Below are 17,274 nucleotides of genomic sequence, written 5' to 3'. Positions count from 1 at the left end.
TTTTGCATTAAGGTTAATACGCTTGTCTGTTTGAGTTAGAAATAGTGTTATTTAGTAATTAGTAATTTAGTAATTTTTAGATGTATTACGTGCAGACACGCTCAGTTCTGTGTATCATATCAGCATTGTGATTGTTGTTAGTATAAAGGCATGATATTTGGATTTTCACTCATTATTCCTGTCCTTCTAACTTCTGTCTTTCCTCTCTGTGAGTAGTCAGACAGTGATGGGCTTTCTAGTCGGGCCAAGTCAGTACCAGCACTAGATCCTGGCAGAGGGTTATTCCGGGCAAAAAGTCCTCCATCAGTTTCACCAGCAGAGTTAGCAGCCCGGGCCAGGAGTCCTTCTCCACCACAAGTCAGGACACCTGTTAAAGTGCCAGAGCGTTTCAAAAGTCCTGAGCCACTGCCAAAGACAGCAGCACAATTTAGGAGTCCTAAACCTCCACAAGCTCCTTTGAGTCCAAAGCCAATTCTTAACAGTAAGCAAGAACAAAATGGGACAGTAGCCAAAAGCATGGTCAATGGTACAGCAAATGGTAATATTAACCATCCGGGCACAAGCACCAACCAGGTGGAAAGTACAGATGACCAGGGTCTGACACGTAAGAAGGTAGTAAAGGTGGTTCGTTGTGTTGTCAGGAAGGTCCTACCCACAGAAGAGGAAGAGACCACTGTACCAACACAAAACACAGACAAAGCTCCAGAAGCAACCAAACTTTCTGGCGAACCCGTTAAAGGAGTACCAGTGGCAGCCCCGACCTCAGTGTCCAAGGCTCATGTGATGTCAGGATTCTCTTTTAAACATGATGTCATCAAAACAGAGGAAAGTGATGACATTTCAAGAGGACTGACAAATCTTATGATTAGAAGCAGGGCAAGGGAGCCCCGTCCACGAATACGCAAAGAAGAACGACCAGAAAAACTAGAGCTGGAAAAGAAAAAAGACCAGAAAGAGAATAATTTTGAGCCAGAGGAGACAAAAGAGGAACAGAAAGAGGATAAAACCACCCCAAAATCACAGGACATTAATCACAAACCTGCAAGCTGTGTTCCAGTTATAAAGGAAGTCCTCTATCCTGTGGTTGCTGTAAACACAATGAACATAGCTTCTGTGGGCTCAGCACCAACTTCTTCCAAACCAACTCATTCCAGACCTTTATCTCTCCCACCAGTTGTGGGCTCTATCCCACCTCTCAAACCCACACCATTGGCTCCACCTTCTGGCTTCATACCTGAACTCAATACAACTGCCACTGCGAAACCCACCACAGCAACCCCCGCTTCTACCAGCCCAGCAACCCCCAAATCTTCCTCCCTCTCTTCTCCATCACATTTAATCCCAGCCCCTAAATCCTCTCCAACTGCAAATCCTGTGAACCCTGATCGTCCACGTCTCAATCCTGGTCCACTGTCTCCCCCTTCCGCAGTCAGTCCCATTCAACAACCTGCTATCAGTCAACAAGAGGTACAGTGTCCACACTCTGCATGTCAGGCCAACATCTTGGACTTGGTGTGGAAAATGCTTGACGACTTGAAATGCATGTTTCAAATGAAAGAGCACTGTTGTGGTTTGCTAACAGGCACCACTTACGTGTGTAACCTTGTGCACAGTTCTTGAGTCACTTGACAGCTGTGAAAGATAAAAATGAGAAGCATATATTGTATACCTTTTCCTATTTAACTTATAGTGACAGGGCCAAATGATGGTGAGGTCAGCTGGTTTAATAGTTAATTGGTTTACATTTCTCTACAATTTAGTCTAGACCAGGAAAGCATCTCCTTATTAACGAGTGTAGTGTGTTGAAAATTCACACTCAATGGCCAGCGTGAAGTAGGAAAGACAGCAGCCAGCGCTGTGCGCTAACCTCGTCAGCTAATAGTCAATAATAAATCAAGCAAGCAAACGTATAGACTCAAGTCTGGCTCAGGTCTCATATTTTGCAGCTAGTCATTTTAGATGCTAAATTAAACTAAAGACAGATAGCCATAAAACTTTGAGTCTTTGTGTCATGATTCAATGCAAAATTTATTGTCGATTCAAAACAATTCTTCATTCAATAAAATGAAGGGTTGCCCCAGAATTTTGGATCCTGCTGTTCACTATCTGCCAGACTGGTGATGTCTGTTCTTTCCTTCTGAACATTAAATGAAACATAACGGACAGTTATAAACAAGCTGATTTTGATGATAGTTGTTGTCTGACTAAATGAAAAAATTCCATTATCTCTTATCTGGACTACAAAAATTAATCTTTAACATTTTAATGTTTTGATGTTTTTATTGTGACCTACCAAGGGACTACAGGTGGAAATTAGCTTAAAGCTAACCCTGGTGCAATACATCAAATGGAAGCATTTATGTTTAATATTATACATGGTCCCTTTTTAAATAAACTGATAATAGTAATAATAATAACTTGTGAATTGATTCAGTCATGGAAGATTAGGATTTTCATTTTCAAGTTTTATTCTTAGAATAAATATTTATTGTCCATGTTCAGGTCACAATTTCTACTTGACCAACACTGTTCAACAAGATGTCTTGTAAAGTAAGGGTTTAAATGTTGGTTTAATGGGATAAACACTTTATAATTACCCTGTTGACTTTTGTGGTATTACTCCTCCTAGGACAACTACACAGATATACAAAAACTATGTATTATATGGTGTTTTTTATATAATCTGCCAGTATGTCTTCTTTTTGTTATCTTTAATGTTTGGGCACTGAACAAGTCCTCTATTATTAACTGATTATGATGACTGATTAATGTTATTGCTACTGGGCACACCTACGGTAGGTATGGAGGGAAATGGAAGTAATGTTAATTCCTCACCACAGTTTGTCACCCTGAGTTTTTACTTCACTCATTTCCTCACAAACCTTTGGTTTTGATCTCAAAATCGAATGTTTTTTGATTGTTGTGGAAGCTTCTATGGTTTTGCGGATTTTAGGAACTTGTTATTGTTGAGATTTTTGAGCCTGAAAGTCTTGTGACTGAGTCTAGTGTCAAAACAAGCAGAGATGACAGTTATTAGTTTTTCACCCTTTAGATCTCACATGAATGTAGCTCATAAGCTTTGTTTATAAAGGGAGAATCCAAGCAGAGACTTATTCACATGCTTAGGAGACTCATGTAGAGCCAAGTACTGTAGTACTACTTTCTGAGTAGTACAAATCTCCAGGAACTAAACAGATGGAAAAATGGAACATGACACCAAAAAGCAGTTTTTCCCAGCATTTTTGCTGAGCTGTTCAACTAAGACCTGGGTCTTAGTTTCTTTGAAAACACATTCTAGGGCTGTACAGTAGCTCATGGTTAGCACTGTCGCCTCACAGCTAGAAGATCCCCAATTTGTGTCCTGGCCTGGGCCTGGGATCTTTCTGCATGGAGTTTTCATGTGGGTTTTCTCTGGGCTCTCCGGCTTCCCCCCACTGTCCAAAAACATGCTGAGGTGATTCTAAATTGTCCGTAGGTGTGAGTGTGATTTTTTGTCTTTATATGTAGCCCTTTGATAGACTGGCGACCTGTCCCGGTTGTCCCCTGCCTTCACTCTAAGTCAGCTGGGATAGACTCCAGCCCCCCCATGACCCTAATGAAGATTAAGGGGTGTGTAGATAATGGATGGATGGAAAACACATCCTGCCACTGAGCACTACAGTAACTTTATGAACCAGCTGATGGATTCTTAATGGTTACCACCAACTCAGTTGCATTTTTTGGGGGGTTTTGAACAAAATATATCCATTCTTGTGTTGTCTTTGTGTTGCTAGCATGATGATTACGTGAGTTTTTAAAATCTTTAGCAGAAAGGCTTACAACAGCAATGTTTGTTGACCATTTTTATAGAATATTGCTTAAGCTCAATGAAATGTATGGTGGCTCTCGTTTTGTTTTTTTCACATGCTCGAATTGATTTTTAAACTTGTGCTTGTGCGTGGATACATTGGTTTTGTGATTAGCATGCTGTTTTGACCACTCTTTATTTCATAGTACTACTAACAATCTTTAATCAGATTTCACAGTAGTAATTTAAACTTGCTATTGTGATGTTGATGATGCTGCGTGCGTGCGTGCGTGCGTGAGTCAAGACAGTTGTTGCTTACGGACACATTTTTTTTTTTTTTCCCCCAGGCATAAATCGCATATCCATATGTTTAGTAGCTTTATGTTTATGTGTGGTCATGGGCTTTGCTTCATGTCTGTCAGTGGGCCCAGAGTCAATTTGTTGCTGCTTTACCTTGTAGGAGGCATCGCTCAGTCCCACTGAGGAGGCTCAGCGACGCCTGATGAGGATCTTCAGTGCCCCTGTAAATCACCCTGCCGTGCTGACCATCTGCATATCGAGTCTTGAACTGCGTTTGTCTGTCCATGTTAACTCTTATGCTAACCCGTGAACCATTGCGCATTTGCAGAGACAAAATTAATAATACGGGCCTACTGCATGTAATTCTCCTGCTTTCTCTCTCCATGCTTCCTGTCTCTCTTTATTGTCATAACCTAAAATACCCCCCAAAAAGTCAAAATTACTTATTAAAAAACTCCCATCTCCTAAAGATTACAAGATAGGTCCTGATGATCTCTCCAGTATATCCATTCACCCACTAGCTAGCATCAGGGTTGCAGGGGGTCTGAATTCTCTCCCAGCTGAAATTGAGGGAGAGGCACAGTACACACTGGACAATTCTGTCTGTCACAGGGCTAACGTATAGAGACAGATAATCATGCATGCTCACACTCACAGCTACTGATAGTTTGAATAAAGCAAAGCTTCTAGCTGTGAGGCGACAGTGTCAACCACTGCCCACCTTTCCACCCCTTCAGTGTGTGTGTGAGCATTAGACAAAGGAGTCTCTCCAATAGATGTTACTGTTATAGCCATCTATCTTAATTATTTTAACTTTATTTCTGAGAAATCTTCTTTTTTTCCATCAGTTTGGTGTCATGTGAGTACCCAAGAGTCTCCACCAACATTGCTATGGAGAAAAATGAAAGGAGGGAAGGAAGCATGTCAGAGATGCAAATCAAGGCTGTACCAAATTCACAACTATGCTGTTGCAATATGGAACAAAACAGTCAAGTCAATGGTATTTACACTACTCACAATAAGTTAGGGATATTGTGAAGTCCTCAGTGGATTTCATACAAAAGGTGCGTGTTTCACTTCAGTGATTTTGGGGATAGGGAGGCAATTGTATCAGGGTGCTAGACACACCTCATTTTGTGTTTTCCACAAAATGGTTTCACTGTGTACGGTGCGCCTTACATATTGGGGCCAATACCAGAAAATACAAAAAGACAACCCTTTTCAATGTGGCATCAATTTGAACATTCTGGGGGTATAACAAGCTGGTATTGTCAGTAAGTCATTCCCAGTTCATCATTTAAGCAGCCATGAACACACGACGTCACTTAAGGGATGAGCAGCGCCACCTGGCCATAGCGCACCTTCAGGTCGGTAGCAGGCAGTCAGATGTTGCTCGTGAACTTGGTGTGTCTCAAAGTGTCATCAGCAGACTTGCAGCAAGACACAGAACTACTGGCAGTGTTTGTGACAGACCCAGGAGTGGAGCCCCACGAGTGATGGACCGCAACGATGACCAGTACCTAAGGACCTATGCACTCAGACACCGTTATGCAACTGCCACACAGCTGCAGGCCGGTTTATGAGAAGTGAGGGGTACTAGGGTTTCCAGACAAACCATTCGCAACCGACTCCACCGCTTTGGCTTGAATGCCAGACGACCGTTGCAGGTGACCCCACTGACACCAAGACACCGCCGTGACCGTTTGCAGTGGGCACAAGAGCATGTGACCTGGACAATGCAGCAGTGGTCTACCGTCCTGTTCACTGATGAGTGTCGGGTCACGCTGCACAGAAATGATGCTCGTCAGCGTTGCTGGAGAAGGCAAGGTGAGCGATACGCCGAGGTCAACATGGTCCCCAGGGTTCGCTTTGGTGGAGGAGGTGCAACAGTCTGGGCAGGCATCACCAGTCAGCGCAAAACAGATTTGGTGATTGTAGATGGCTCAGTCACTGCACGTTCTTACCTCAGAGACATCATAGAACCCATCATCATCCCCCAATTCCGCCAGCACACCCCCAACTTTCTGTTCATGGATGATAATGCTCCACCACATCGTGCCAGAATTGTCACAGCTCGACTTCAGGAAGTCGGAGTGCCTCATATGGTATGGCCAGCAATGTCCCCTGACCTGAACCCCATAGAGCACGTCTGGGACCAGCTGAAGCAGCGACTGGATGCTCGTACCCCACCCCCACATGACCTGGCAGAACTGCGTGTAGCACTTGTGGAGGAGTGGAACGCATTGCCTCAGAACAACATCATGAGGCTAGTTACGAGCATGAGACGTCGCTGTCAAGCTGTCATTGCGGCAAATGGTGGAAACACCCGCTACTGACTTTGTCAGTTTTGGTTATTTGGGGCTATCTTTGTTATTGTGTAAATTGTTGGGGTAATAAATACTGCACTAATGAAAATGGTGCTTCTTCTCATTCATTAATAGTAATATCAAAGGGAACTATGACTTATTTCATTAAAATTCAGACCAAATAGGAAAAGCACTCATGTAAATAACAATATCCCTAACTTATTGTGAGTAGTGTATGTAGCAGACACTAGACCTGACAGAGCTACTGTTGCTGAATTTGTCCAAAATCAACTTCAGAAAGTGTTGATATTTAAGTTACTAAATATATTTACAGGTTTCCAAATCTGTAAGCTCAAGGGTTCATTTAAAGTTACCAGAGCATGCATCTGAAAAATTATATTCTCTATGATGAAGGTTTCTTGCAAAAATGCTCCTTAGGCGTTGGCTTGCCAAAGAACCAGCCTTCACCTTTTAAACTGCGCCTGAACCGCTGCATCATATTTGATCAGATAATATAGTAAAAATCTGACTGGGGTACAACCATTCTGAAAACATCACTTTTCTTCATAAACTTTTTGAACTCGACCAATCAAACTGATTTTCTCAAAAGCTTAGTACTTCTCCTCTGGTGATGATTTATTCTTTGCACTTGACAGCACTCGACTCTGCTCTGCTCTTCAGCTTTGTAGCACATTCCCTTTCAAGTAACATATTACTAATGTTTCCCCTACCAGTTAACAACAGCTGTCTGTTTAAACTGATCTACATTTCTAAAAACACAGTTTTTTGTCACTGGACTCATCTACATCCCATGTTTGGTCAATGTAAAGCCATTTTTACTTGTCCATTCTCTGTTGCTTTTGTGCAGTGCGCTTTCTTCATCTGAAGTTCCATGTTGACCTTGTCTCTTTTTTCTCCTTGTTCTTCCCCTCATTCTCTTTCCTTGACTCCATGTCTTACTCACACTGCTTTTGCTGGCTGTCGTTTCTGTGGCTGCTTTGTGGATAAGCTGGAGCCGGCAGTTAGTGTTTCATCTTCTGTCCAAGCCTCCGTCCCTGCAGCCCTTCAGCCCCAGGGCTCACTTCAGGTACCACAGCCCTCTAGTCTTCCTCTGGGCCTCCAGGAATTTGTACTCGCGTGGCTTGTTGAAGTCTGAGGCTTGGAACCCTTCTAACTTTCCCACTTTTCACCATTTTCCCTGTCTAAAGTTCCCAAAGTCTATATTGCGGTGCAGCTGCATAAAGATGACAGGCTAAAGGCATTAACCCAATCAGCGCCTGACTCACATAGAATTGAGAGAATGTGTTGTGTTTTAGCATTGATCAAAACCTGAAATTTTTTTAGAGTCACACTGTCAGATTCCATTTAAGATCTTTATCAGTTATTGTTAGCCTTACTGTCATCATAATTTTTGTTGTCAAAATATTTTTGAAGACATTTTTTCAAGCTGCAAAGAATGAACTTGAGGGAAATATTTGCTTCTTTGTAGAGCAGTTTTCTTTTGCAGAGATATGTTAGCTAGCAGCTTTTCCCTTTGATTTCTCTCTCTGTGTCTCTGTGCTAAAATAGTCTATGAACAGAGATGAAACTAGCCATTCTTTTCTCTGTAGCTTTTAACAGTAGCTGACTTTTTTGCCTCCCGATTTATTTATTTTTTTTGCATCTTACAGTATGAATTGTTCAAAAGTTTTATGGCATCTTTGTCTTCTTTTGTCATCATGAGCTGCAGTTTGTAACAGGTGGCATGATGTAAATGCTCCTTTTAATGAGACTGATAGAAGCGATCTGCATTAACTATGTATCTTTGTTCTGAGGGAATAGTGCATGCATATATGGTGTTTACTGTCAACATAGTATCTGTGTGAGTTTGTATGGCTTATTCTTATGTTTATATGCTCCTAGCACCACTTATTGAGTTGTGGTGAATCTTGACACTGGTGCTCTTTTGTTGTTATGCAACCATTTGGTTTCATTGACTCATAAACATTTCACCTGCTCTCACAATTTAATCTGCTGTATTAAGTTTGGGATACCGACTGATGAATGGTTTTAAATGGTTCACGCTGTCAGCATGTACAGATAGTCTATTTTCTTGTTCTCTTGGGTCTTAGGCCATAGCCAGGGCTTCTGTGGTCAGTATGCAGGACAGTGGTGACAAATGCCATCAGTGTTATTAATCAATGTTGTCTAAGCAACTGATTTGTTACCATACTATTTGTTAAAACTCTTGCTACTGGGTACCTATATACAATCTATCTATTAAAGAAAGACATTAAATAAATATGGCCTTTCTGTTCTATCAAAGGCCTGTCAAGCATTCAGTGATACAGTGGAGTGATAATACTGCTGTATAGATGCTGTGTGGATTATTTTAGGAACCCTTGTGCACATAAACATTCTGATTATCATGAACTAGACATCGTATAAAAGGATCTAATTTCCCTGCTAAGACTTCTCAAAAGATCTTTGAGACAGATCCAGTTAGACTTATTGGTTTAAATGAGGAACATTCTGTGGAAAGTTTGCCTAGTTTCAGCATTAGCATTATCATTTCCAACCTCAAACAAGGAAAACAGTCCATTCTGATAAAATCTGTCATATATATGCAAGTGTGGAACTAGTAATCTTTCTTAAGATGTTCTATAGAATTGAATAGGTAGGCTGTCATGTCCTGGCACTTTGCCATTGTATATATTGTGGAAAGCCTGCTGCACAGTTCTTCAGCTGTTAAACCACTATTGAACTCCCTTTTTACATGTTCTGTCAGTGTCGGGAACTGAACCCGATTAGGAAATATTTACCGTTCCTCTGAGGCTTGGGGGCATTCTGATCTACATAAATGTTCAAAAATTCTCTAAGACTGTTATTCCTGTTCACTGATGTACACTGTTAGGCCTCCCAAACAAGTCATTATACTCTTACATACATTTACCGTGCCTGACTTTTTTGTGTTTTTGTTCGTAATAACATTGCTTCAGCCACATTAAACTGCAGTGTTATCAGCAGAAAAATACTGTCAGAAGAAGCAAAGAAGCAAATCAGTCAGTTTTCTTGGATCCTTCCTTTTAGTTCGATCTGACTCTAAAGATTGAATTAGTTTTCTCAAAGATTCCACCATTGTTTTTTGTTGTTTGACCTTTGAGCTTGTATTTCTTATGATTTCCTCTCTAATGTATGCCTATCATGCCTTCTGTCTTGTGCTGGTGCTAGTTTGATCTGTATCTAACTCAGAATACCTACATGTTATAGTTTCAATAAGTTTAACAAAGTCTGGGTTCTGTGAACGTTGTACTGAAATCAACTTTTCAGGGGATTCTAAACAAACTTGTTTTTATAAAAGAACTAACAGCATGGTTGCTTGTTACTATGCTATCACTCCATCAACTTTGAAGCTTTGATAAGAGCTCTCTTAGGAACAGCACAAAAATAAGAATTTACATACAGCTGACTGATAAGAAGGCTCTATTTTGACAGATTTCTGTTTGCCCTATACTTCAGACAACTTTATGTCAGCAATTTATTGTTTTAGCAGTTTTGTAGTTTGTGCCTTATAGATATCGCAGCCTGTAGCGGGATCTATTCCTGGATTTAAGAAGCAATTCAAGTCCCCTCCAATTCTAAAAATGGTATCAGCACACTTCCACCACAGTTGTTGTATGTTGCCTTGACAAGCCCACTTATTCCATACCAAATTAATATGAAAGACTGTCAAATAGATTGTATGGAGGAAAATTACTTTTGACTTAAGGTGTTTGATCCTGCTCATGCCCTGTTTCATTTTGCTTAATTTTTGCAGTCATTTCATTTTCCAGCTTGTGAATTTTATATTAAAGATATTCTGAGTGTTCATTTGTTCCCTCAATAGGACAGAGTAGTTATAAAAGGAAAAAGAATAAGAGCTATATCTGCTGAATTGAGTGCTTAACATACAAAAGGAAAAATCACAAACACACACATTTACTGATACAGACATCTGAACCCTTAAAACCCCCTATCTCACTCAGAAAAGAAAACTGTAGTTCTTGTGCGCATCTACTCTTTGTACGAGCAGTTTAACTATGTAAACCCAACTCCACAGGCAACCAGTGGCAACCATTCACCTTAATATATCTTAGATCCTATATCTTACATTATTTACTCAACCAACTCTTTTTTCCTGTTGCAGAGGACTCTCATCTTGTTTGGATGTTCAGATGCTTTGACGCAGTCTACATTTATGCAGATGATACTTGAATTTATTTGTGTGCTTATCTGTTTTATATTAACTCTTTGTTTTTATGTGTGTGTCTGTATGACACGTGATAATCATATATAACATTGACTTTTGACCTCTTCATGCTGGCAAAATCACCAGGGATCCGTGGAAGAGGATCCTTTTACGCTCCTCCAAGCTTCTCATGCTGCAGCTAAGCAATCACAGGTGTGGCCTGCACTGTACCTGAGTGTTATTAAACCACCAGCTCGCCCCGTCATCACCCTAAACTGTGGAGTGTGGTGCTCTGTCCTTTTGCTTGCAAAGTAAACTGTGTCTTGTTCATGTTTCTCATTAATATTTTGTTTCTTGCCATCAATAGTTATGACTTGTGTTTTGGGCTTACATTTGTAAAATCTTTTCCACATATTTATAAAATAAGTTGATTTTGTTCGTTTTTTTCTCTTTATTTTTTATTGTGTTCCGTCCTCACGTTTCTTTCCTTTGTGTTCACTTAACCAAGCTATTTCCTGGCATTTTGATCACCATGGTCACCATTGAATCTCCCCTCACACAGCGCTGAGGCTTGTTATATTGACATGTGTCAGTTTCGAACTTTCTCACACACAAACACGAACACACCCATAGCCACACACCACCCTGGAGGAGCATGGAGTGCCCAGTGAACTGCATGGTCTTCATTTTGACAAGCTTTTCCTTTAAAACCTCTCAGCATGTGCTGGTATCAAACTGGCAATAATGATGGTTTCAGACCAATCCAGTGTGACTACAAGTGGCCCATGGTTTGATTCTTATTATTTCCTCATCTTTGCTGCCTAGTCATTTTAACCTTTGTCTTTTCAGGTGAAGACAGAAGAGCAGATTGCAGCAGAGCAGGCCTGGTATGGATCAGAGAAAGTCTGGCTTGTCCACAAAGACGGCTTCTCCCTGGGTAAGATGAAATTATTTGTTTTTTTTTTATACACATGTAGTTAAATCTTTTATATGCTTATCTCTTTCTTTCAAATCTCAATTTTTTTAAGTCTGTTTTTTGTGGCCTCCAAAAATAGTAACTAGCAAATAAAATTGTATTTATCTTTTTTTTAATAATTTCACATTTGAAATACTGTTCAGTGTTTCCTCTAGGATTTTTTTCACCAGTGGCAGCAGGCTCTCAGGGAGCCGTGACGCGTAAACAAATGACACTTGACTGCAGATTTTACTTGTACAACTTACTTATTGAATGGCCGGTTGAAAATAGCTTTTTAAAGTCTGTATGTAAAAAAAAATATTCAAAATATTTGAACAAGCTCATCTGAAAATGCAGTCAGCAGTTACATCATGACGTGTAGATATTAGCTTAATGCTATTAACAGTTTAGTTACGCTAGCAACAGAGTTGGCATCCTGCCCAATTAACTGAAGCTACAGATATGCTACGTAACGTTAGCTGGCCATCAATATTTTGCGAATGTTTATTTAACTTGTAAAATATATTATGAGTTATCTTAAGCTAATAACTTTTCTCCGGTAAGTCGCTGACCTATTTTCCAAGACGATACTCCTCTGATTGTCTGACCTGGTGCCTGGGTGCTTGACATCATGTCACTTTCAAAGCTCTCGCGAGTAATTAAGGTCGTATTAACCCGACGTATCAAAGAGTAGATAGTGAGTAAGATAGTTATCTGTAGTTTACCTTAGTATTCGCGAGTACCCAGCACAGTGCAGCACTCTGCTGTGAAGGCGGAGACCTGCGGCGGTGGAGTATTTGCGACAATAACAAAAAAAATAAATAAAAATTGAAGGAGCGGCGGCTAGGATTTAGGAATGGTGGCCCTCTGCTCCTGAATGAATGTGGTGGAAACACTGCTGTTGTTATAATTTTGTGTCACATCAAAGATAATGCGATTATAATGAATATATGACTGTATTTGTATCTTATACAACTGTGACTTTTTCCTAACTTGTACATGATTAGATTTCAGATTATAAAGCATAAATGCTTTCATGTTCATGGGCATGATTATACGTTCTATATACTGGACATGAGGAGAAAGAGATGGAAGAAATGAAGATAGGAGAAAATAATAAGTATAAGAATTAGAAAATGGGAGAAAATCGAAATTATTGCATGTAGCAAAATGTCAGCACAATTAATATTCATGAAATAGAAATGTTCGGTTTGCTTAATATCATATAGGAGTTATGTGCTAATCTGAGGATTGTTTTCTGATGCAGAATTTTCTTTTGTTACACTTTCTCCTCAATATGACATTAATCTAATTTTAAAATTTTTTTATTTATATAGCGCCATTTCACAACATGTGTAATCTCATACCATTTTACGTTAGTAATGTGATAACTTTACAAATTTTAAACAGGGAACAGAGAACCCAACAATCCAAAGTTGCCTTTGAATTCCCTATGAAGGAACCAAAAAACCCTTAAACAGGAAAAAAAACAAACCTCAGACTGAACCAGGCTCAGGGATGCCGGCTATGTGCCTTGACTGGTTGGGGTGAGATTGGGGATGAAAGTGGTGGGGGATAGCAGGAAGGGTTGGGGTGGGAATACCAGGATAGCAGATGAAGAACAGACAAACAATAAAACCAGAACAATGAATATTTCAGAGGTCGGTGAGGCCAAAAACTGCAGATCAGAGTTATGTAGCTCCAGATCCAGAGACACCTGCAGAGAGAACAAACACAAAACCTCAGAGGAAACACAGAGTTAGTGACATGTAATGGTGGAGTATAACTGTATGGATGAAAGAGAGAGAAGAGGAGAGGAGAAGAGCCCAGTGCATCATTGGAATCCCCTGGCAGTCTAAACCCATAGTAGCATAACTAACTCAGCCCTAACCATAAACTTTATCAAAGAGGAACGTTTTAAGCCTAATCTTAAAAGTTGAGATGGTGTCTGCCTCCTGAACCCAAACTGGGAGCTGATTCCACAACAGAGGAGCTGATAACTGAAGAATCTGCCTCCCATTCTGCTTCTGGAAACTCTGGGAGCCACAAGTAAACCTGCAGTCTGAGAGAGAAGGGCTCTGTTAGAATGATATGGTACAATAAGGTCTTTAAGATATGATGGAGCTTGGACAGGAAGAGTTTTATATGTGATTAGAAGGATTTTAAATTCTATCCCGGATTTTACAGGGAACCAATGAAGACGGTTTCTAATAAATTTGTCCATATTCCTAGATAAGAGAGCTGCACCATCCAAAGTGGGATGTATGGCGTCTCTCCTAATAAGACCGGTTTTTCCCATTGAGAGTCTAATGTGATTATTACTAAGTTCGCACCAATTAGCAATTCATTAGAGGCCCAATTTAATTCAATATTTTTTGAATAATCAGTTAATCAGCTCATCTTTTCATCTCTCCCTGCCTATAACACGTGACTGCTGCCACCTTTTTGTAAACTCAGTACCAAAAGCTAACCGGTCCATGCTTTTTCAGATTTGGTCTTTCTTGTATCTGCAGTCGTGTATGTAATTTTATAGCCCTAAATAGGTGGCAGGCAGGGCTAAGTTACAGAACATACATATGCACACAGTCTGAGGTTTTTTTCCCTCCCCGTTAAAGTTTTTTGTTTTTTATTTTTCTTGGTTCCTTCCCACCATCGCCGACTGCTTCCTCAAAGGGAATCCAAAGGCAACTTTTGTAGAGTTGTGGAATTTGTTTGATTATTGGGATCTATGTTCTTTGTTTAAAGTATTTGAAGGGCTATGAGATGATATATGATGTGAATTGGAACTATATTAATAAAACTGAATTGAACTGAATTGAGAGTCGCACGGTGGCTTGGCCTGGGATCTTTCTGTGCGGAGTTTGCATATTCTCCCTGTGCATTCATGGGTTTTTGCAGATTTTTAAATTGTATATATCTGATTTGTTCTGGTTGTTCTGTAAAGCGTCTCGAGACAATTTGACTGTAATTGGCACTATATAAATAAAATTGAATTGAATTGAATTTGGTATTGCAGATTTTTCGCTATATCGCAGATTTTGTGGTATATAGGTTTTAGATATTTCCATCCAACTATCCATTTTCTTCCACTAATCCGGGGCCAGGTCGTAGAGACAGCAGGCGAAACAGGTCATTCCAGATGGCCCTCCCCCCAGCAATGCTTTCCAGCTCTTCATGGGGGATCCTGAATCGTTCCCAGGCCAGACAAGATATATAATCCCTCCAACGAGTTCTGGGCCTACCCCGGGGTCCCCTTCCAGGTAGACGTGTTTGGAAAACCTCCGAAGGAAGTCTCCCTGGAGGCATCCGAATTAGATGTCGAAACCACCTCAACTGGCTCCTTTTAACGTGAAGGAGCAGCGACTCTACTCCGAGTTCACCCCAGATGTCTGAGCTTCTCACCCTACCTCTAAAGCTGAGCCCAGCCACCCTATGGAGAAAGCTCATTTCGACCGCTTGCACCCATGATCTCATTCTTTCCATCACTACCCAGAGCTCATGACCATAGGTGAGGTTTGGAATGCAGATGGACTGGTAAATTGAGAGCTTTGCCTTGCGGCTCAGTTTCCTCTTTACAGCGATGGCTCGGCACAACGCCCGCATTACTGCTGATGCCGCATCAATCCACCTGTCCATCTCTTGCTCCATTTTCCCATCACTCGAGAACAAGATCCCTAGATACTTGAACTCCTTCACGTGGGAAAGCACCCCCCCCTTCCCAGTACCCCATATTCCCACGGTACCCTCCACAGAGCCACTTGGGGGACACGGTCGTAGGCCTTGTCCAGTTCCACAAAGTACATGTAGACCGGCACGTCGAACTCCCATGCTCCCATCAGCAGCTCCGCAAGGGTAACGAGCTGGTCTACTGTTCCACGACCGGGACGGAATCCGTATTGCTCCTCCTGAATCTGAAATTCGACAGTGGGTTGGAGCCTCCCTTCCAGCACCCTAGAGTAAACTTTCCCGGGGAGGCTTAGAAGTGTGAGTAGTTGGGTAGCTGGCACACTCTGCGGTCCCCCTTTTTTAAAATGGGAACCACCATCCCGGTCTGCCACTCCACAGGCACCATACCTGATGCCCACATGACATTGTGGAGACGGGTCAGCCAAGACAGTCCAACAATGTCCAGAGCCTTCAACATCTCAGGGCATCTCTTGTCCGCACCTGGTGCCTTGCCACCAAGGAGCTTCTTAGCTACTTTTGGTGACCCCTGCCACGGATATGGACGAAGATTCCCCCGAGTCTTCAGGCTGTTCCTCCTCCTTAGAGGACATGTTTACCGGATTCAGGAGTTCCTCAAAGTGCTCTTTCCACCGCTTGACAGTGTCCCCAGTGTGGGTCAACAGTTCTCCACCCTGACTGTACACAGCCTGAACAAAGCTCAGCGACCCTTTCCTGGTTTGCCAGAACTACTTCCAGGCCAATCGAAAGTCCCTCTCCATAGCCTCTCCGAACACCTCCCACAGTTGAAAACCCCACAGACATGGTCCTCCACCAGACCTTCCCTGTTCATCCTCACTACACATTTGGGTTTATGCCAGATCTGTCCGGCAGCCTTCCCTGCCATTGGATCCAACTCACTGCCAGGTGTTGATCAGTTGACAGTTCTGCACCTCTCTTTACCCGAGTGTCCCAAACATACGGCCGCAGGTGTGGCGATACGACTATGAAGTTGATCATCGACCTGTGGCCTAAGGTGCTCTGGCACCAGATACACTTATGAGCAACCTTATGCTCGAACTTGGTGTTTGTTAGATAAGATAAGATAGATAAGTCCTTTATTTCTCCCCACGCCAGGGGAAATTCACATTATGGCCAATCTATGACTAGCACAGAAGCCTGCTCCTGCATACTGCTCGGTGGTCATAGCATCCGACCCCGATTTCTGGCCCTGCAAGTGGTGGGCCTACTGGGCAGTGGCCCCGTGTTACTTCTTCAGGCTATGCCTGACCAAGCCCCATGGGACCCCAAGGCTCAGCCACCAGACACACTCTGACGAGGGGCTGCAGAGACCCCAGTACTGTTGAGTGTAATAGTGCAGCAAAGACACTATTACAGCAAGACGACTATTCTGTCACCCCAAAATCTTAATTAATGCAGCTTTAACACACACACACACACACACACACACACACACACACACACACACACACACACACACACACACACATGAAACAGATTTTTCCTTGCCTTAATATTCAAAAGCTTAACTGGACTTAACTCGAAAAGCTGTATATTGTGAAGTTGTGGTCCAATGTTTCCAAAGGTATGTTGCTTGTCTGCCTTTGGGAACGACTTAACATCACTTTAAACCTCTTAATAGCACATTTTTATGGTTTTAGTAGCAGTGCAGCTGTTTGACAGAAGAGCTGATCTAATTCTTACATTACTTGGCCATGTTTCTATAACCTTTCATTGTAGTAGCAGTCTAAAAACTTTTTGTTTGCTCAATGCCAGTGGTAGAAGGTTATCGGATGATTTCCTGTCAGTGGAAGAAAAGGTTGAGTTGTGGTAGTAGTGGTAGTTAAAGTACGTTGATAACTATGAGCACTTTCAGCAGGCTAAGAGTCTGTTCTGTCTTTTTTCCTTGCCAGCCACCGTGGTGAAGACAGAGGCTGGCTCCTTGCCAGAGGGCAAGTTGAAGATCAAGCTGGAGCATGATGGGACAGTATTGGATGTGGACGAAGACGATGTTGAAAAGGTGAGTTACAGTATT

At 41.7% G+C, this 17,274-nt stretch overlaps 1 protein-coding gene across 13 annotated transcripts in view; it reads left to right on the top strand.

Moving 5' to 3' along the window:
• The window catches only part of myo18ab (myosin XVIIIA b), a 207,556-nt gene that overhangs the window by 52,644 nt on the left and 137,638 nt on the right, over positions 1 to 17,274 (top strand). For 6 of the 13 annotated variants that reach the window (XM_055012346.1, XM_055012350.1, XM_055012349.1 and 3 more), the window contains 3 exons: positions 10,748 to 10,813; positions 11,450 to 11,537; positions 17,153 to 17,259. In XM_055012346.1, coding sequence (XP_054868321.1) covers positions 10,748 to 10,813; positions 11,450 to 11,537; positions 17,153 to 17,259 — 261 coding nt within the window. Of the gene's footprint in view, positions 1 to 216; positions 1,468 to 4,247; positions 4,311 to 7,402; positions 7,481 to 10,747; positions 10,814 to 11,449; positions 11,538 to 17,152; positions 17,260 to 17,274 lie in introns of those variants that run through there. The other 7 variants (XM_055012351.1, XM_055012347.1, XM_055012340.1 and 4 more) reach the window with 6 other exon arrangements.

The sequence above is a fragment of the Amphiprion ocellaris genome, chromosome 7, assembly GCF_022539595.1.
Source record: "Amphiprion ocellaris isolate individual 3 ecotype Okinawa chromosome 7, ASM2253959v1, whole genome shotgun sequence".
NCBI lineage: Eukaryota > Metazoa > Chordata > Actinopteri > Pomacentridae > Amphiprion > Amphiprion ocellaris.
Note: the sequence above shows the minus strand (reverse complement) of the source record. Positions and strands in the feature narration are given on the sequence as shown.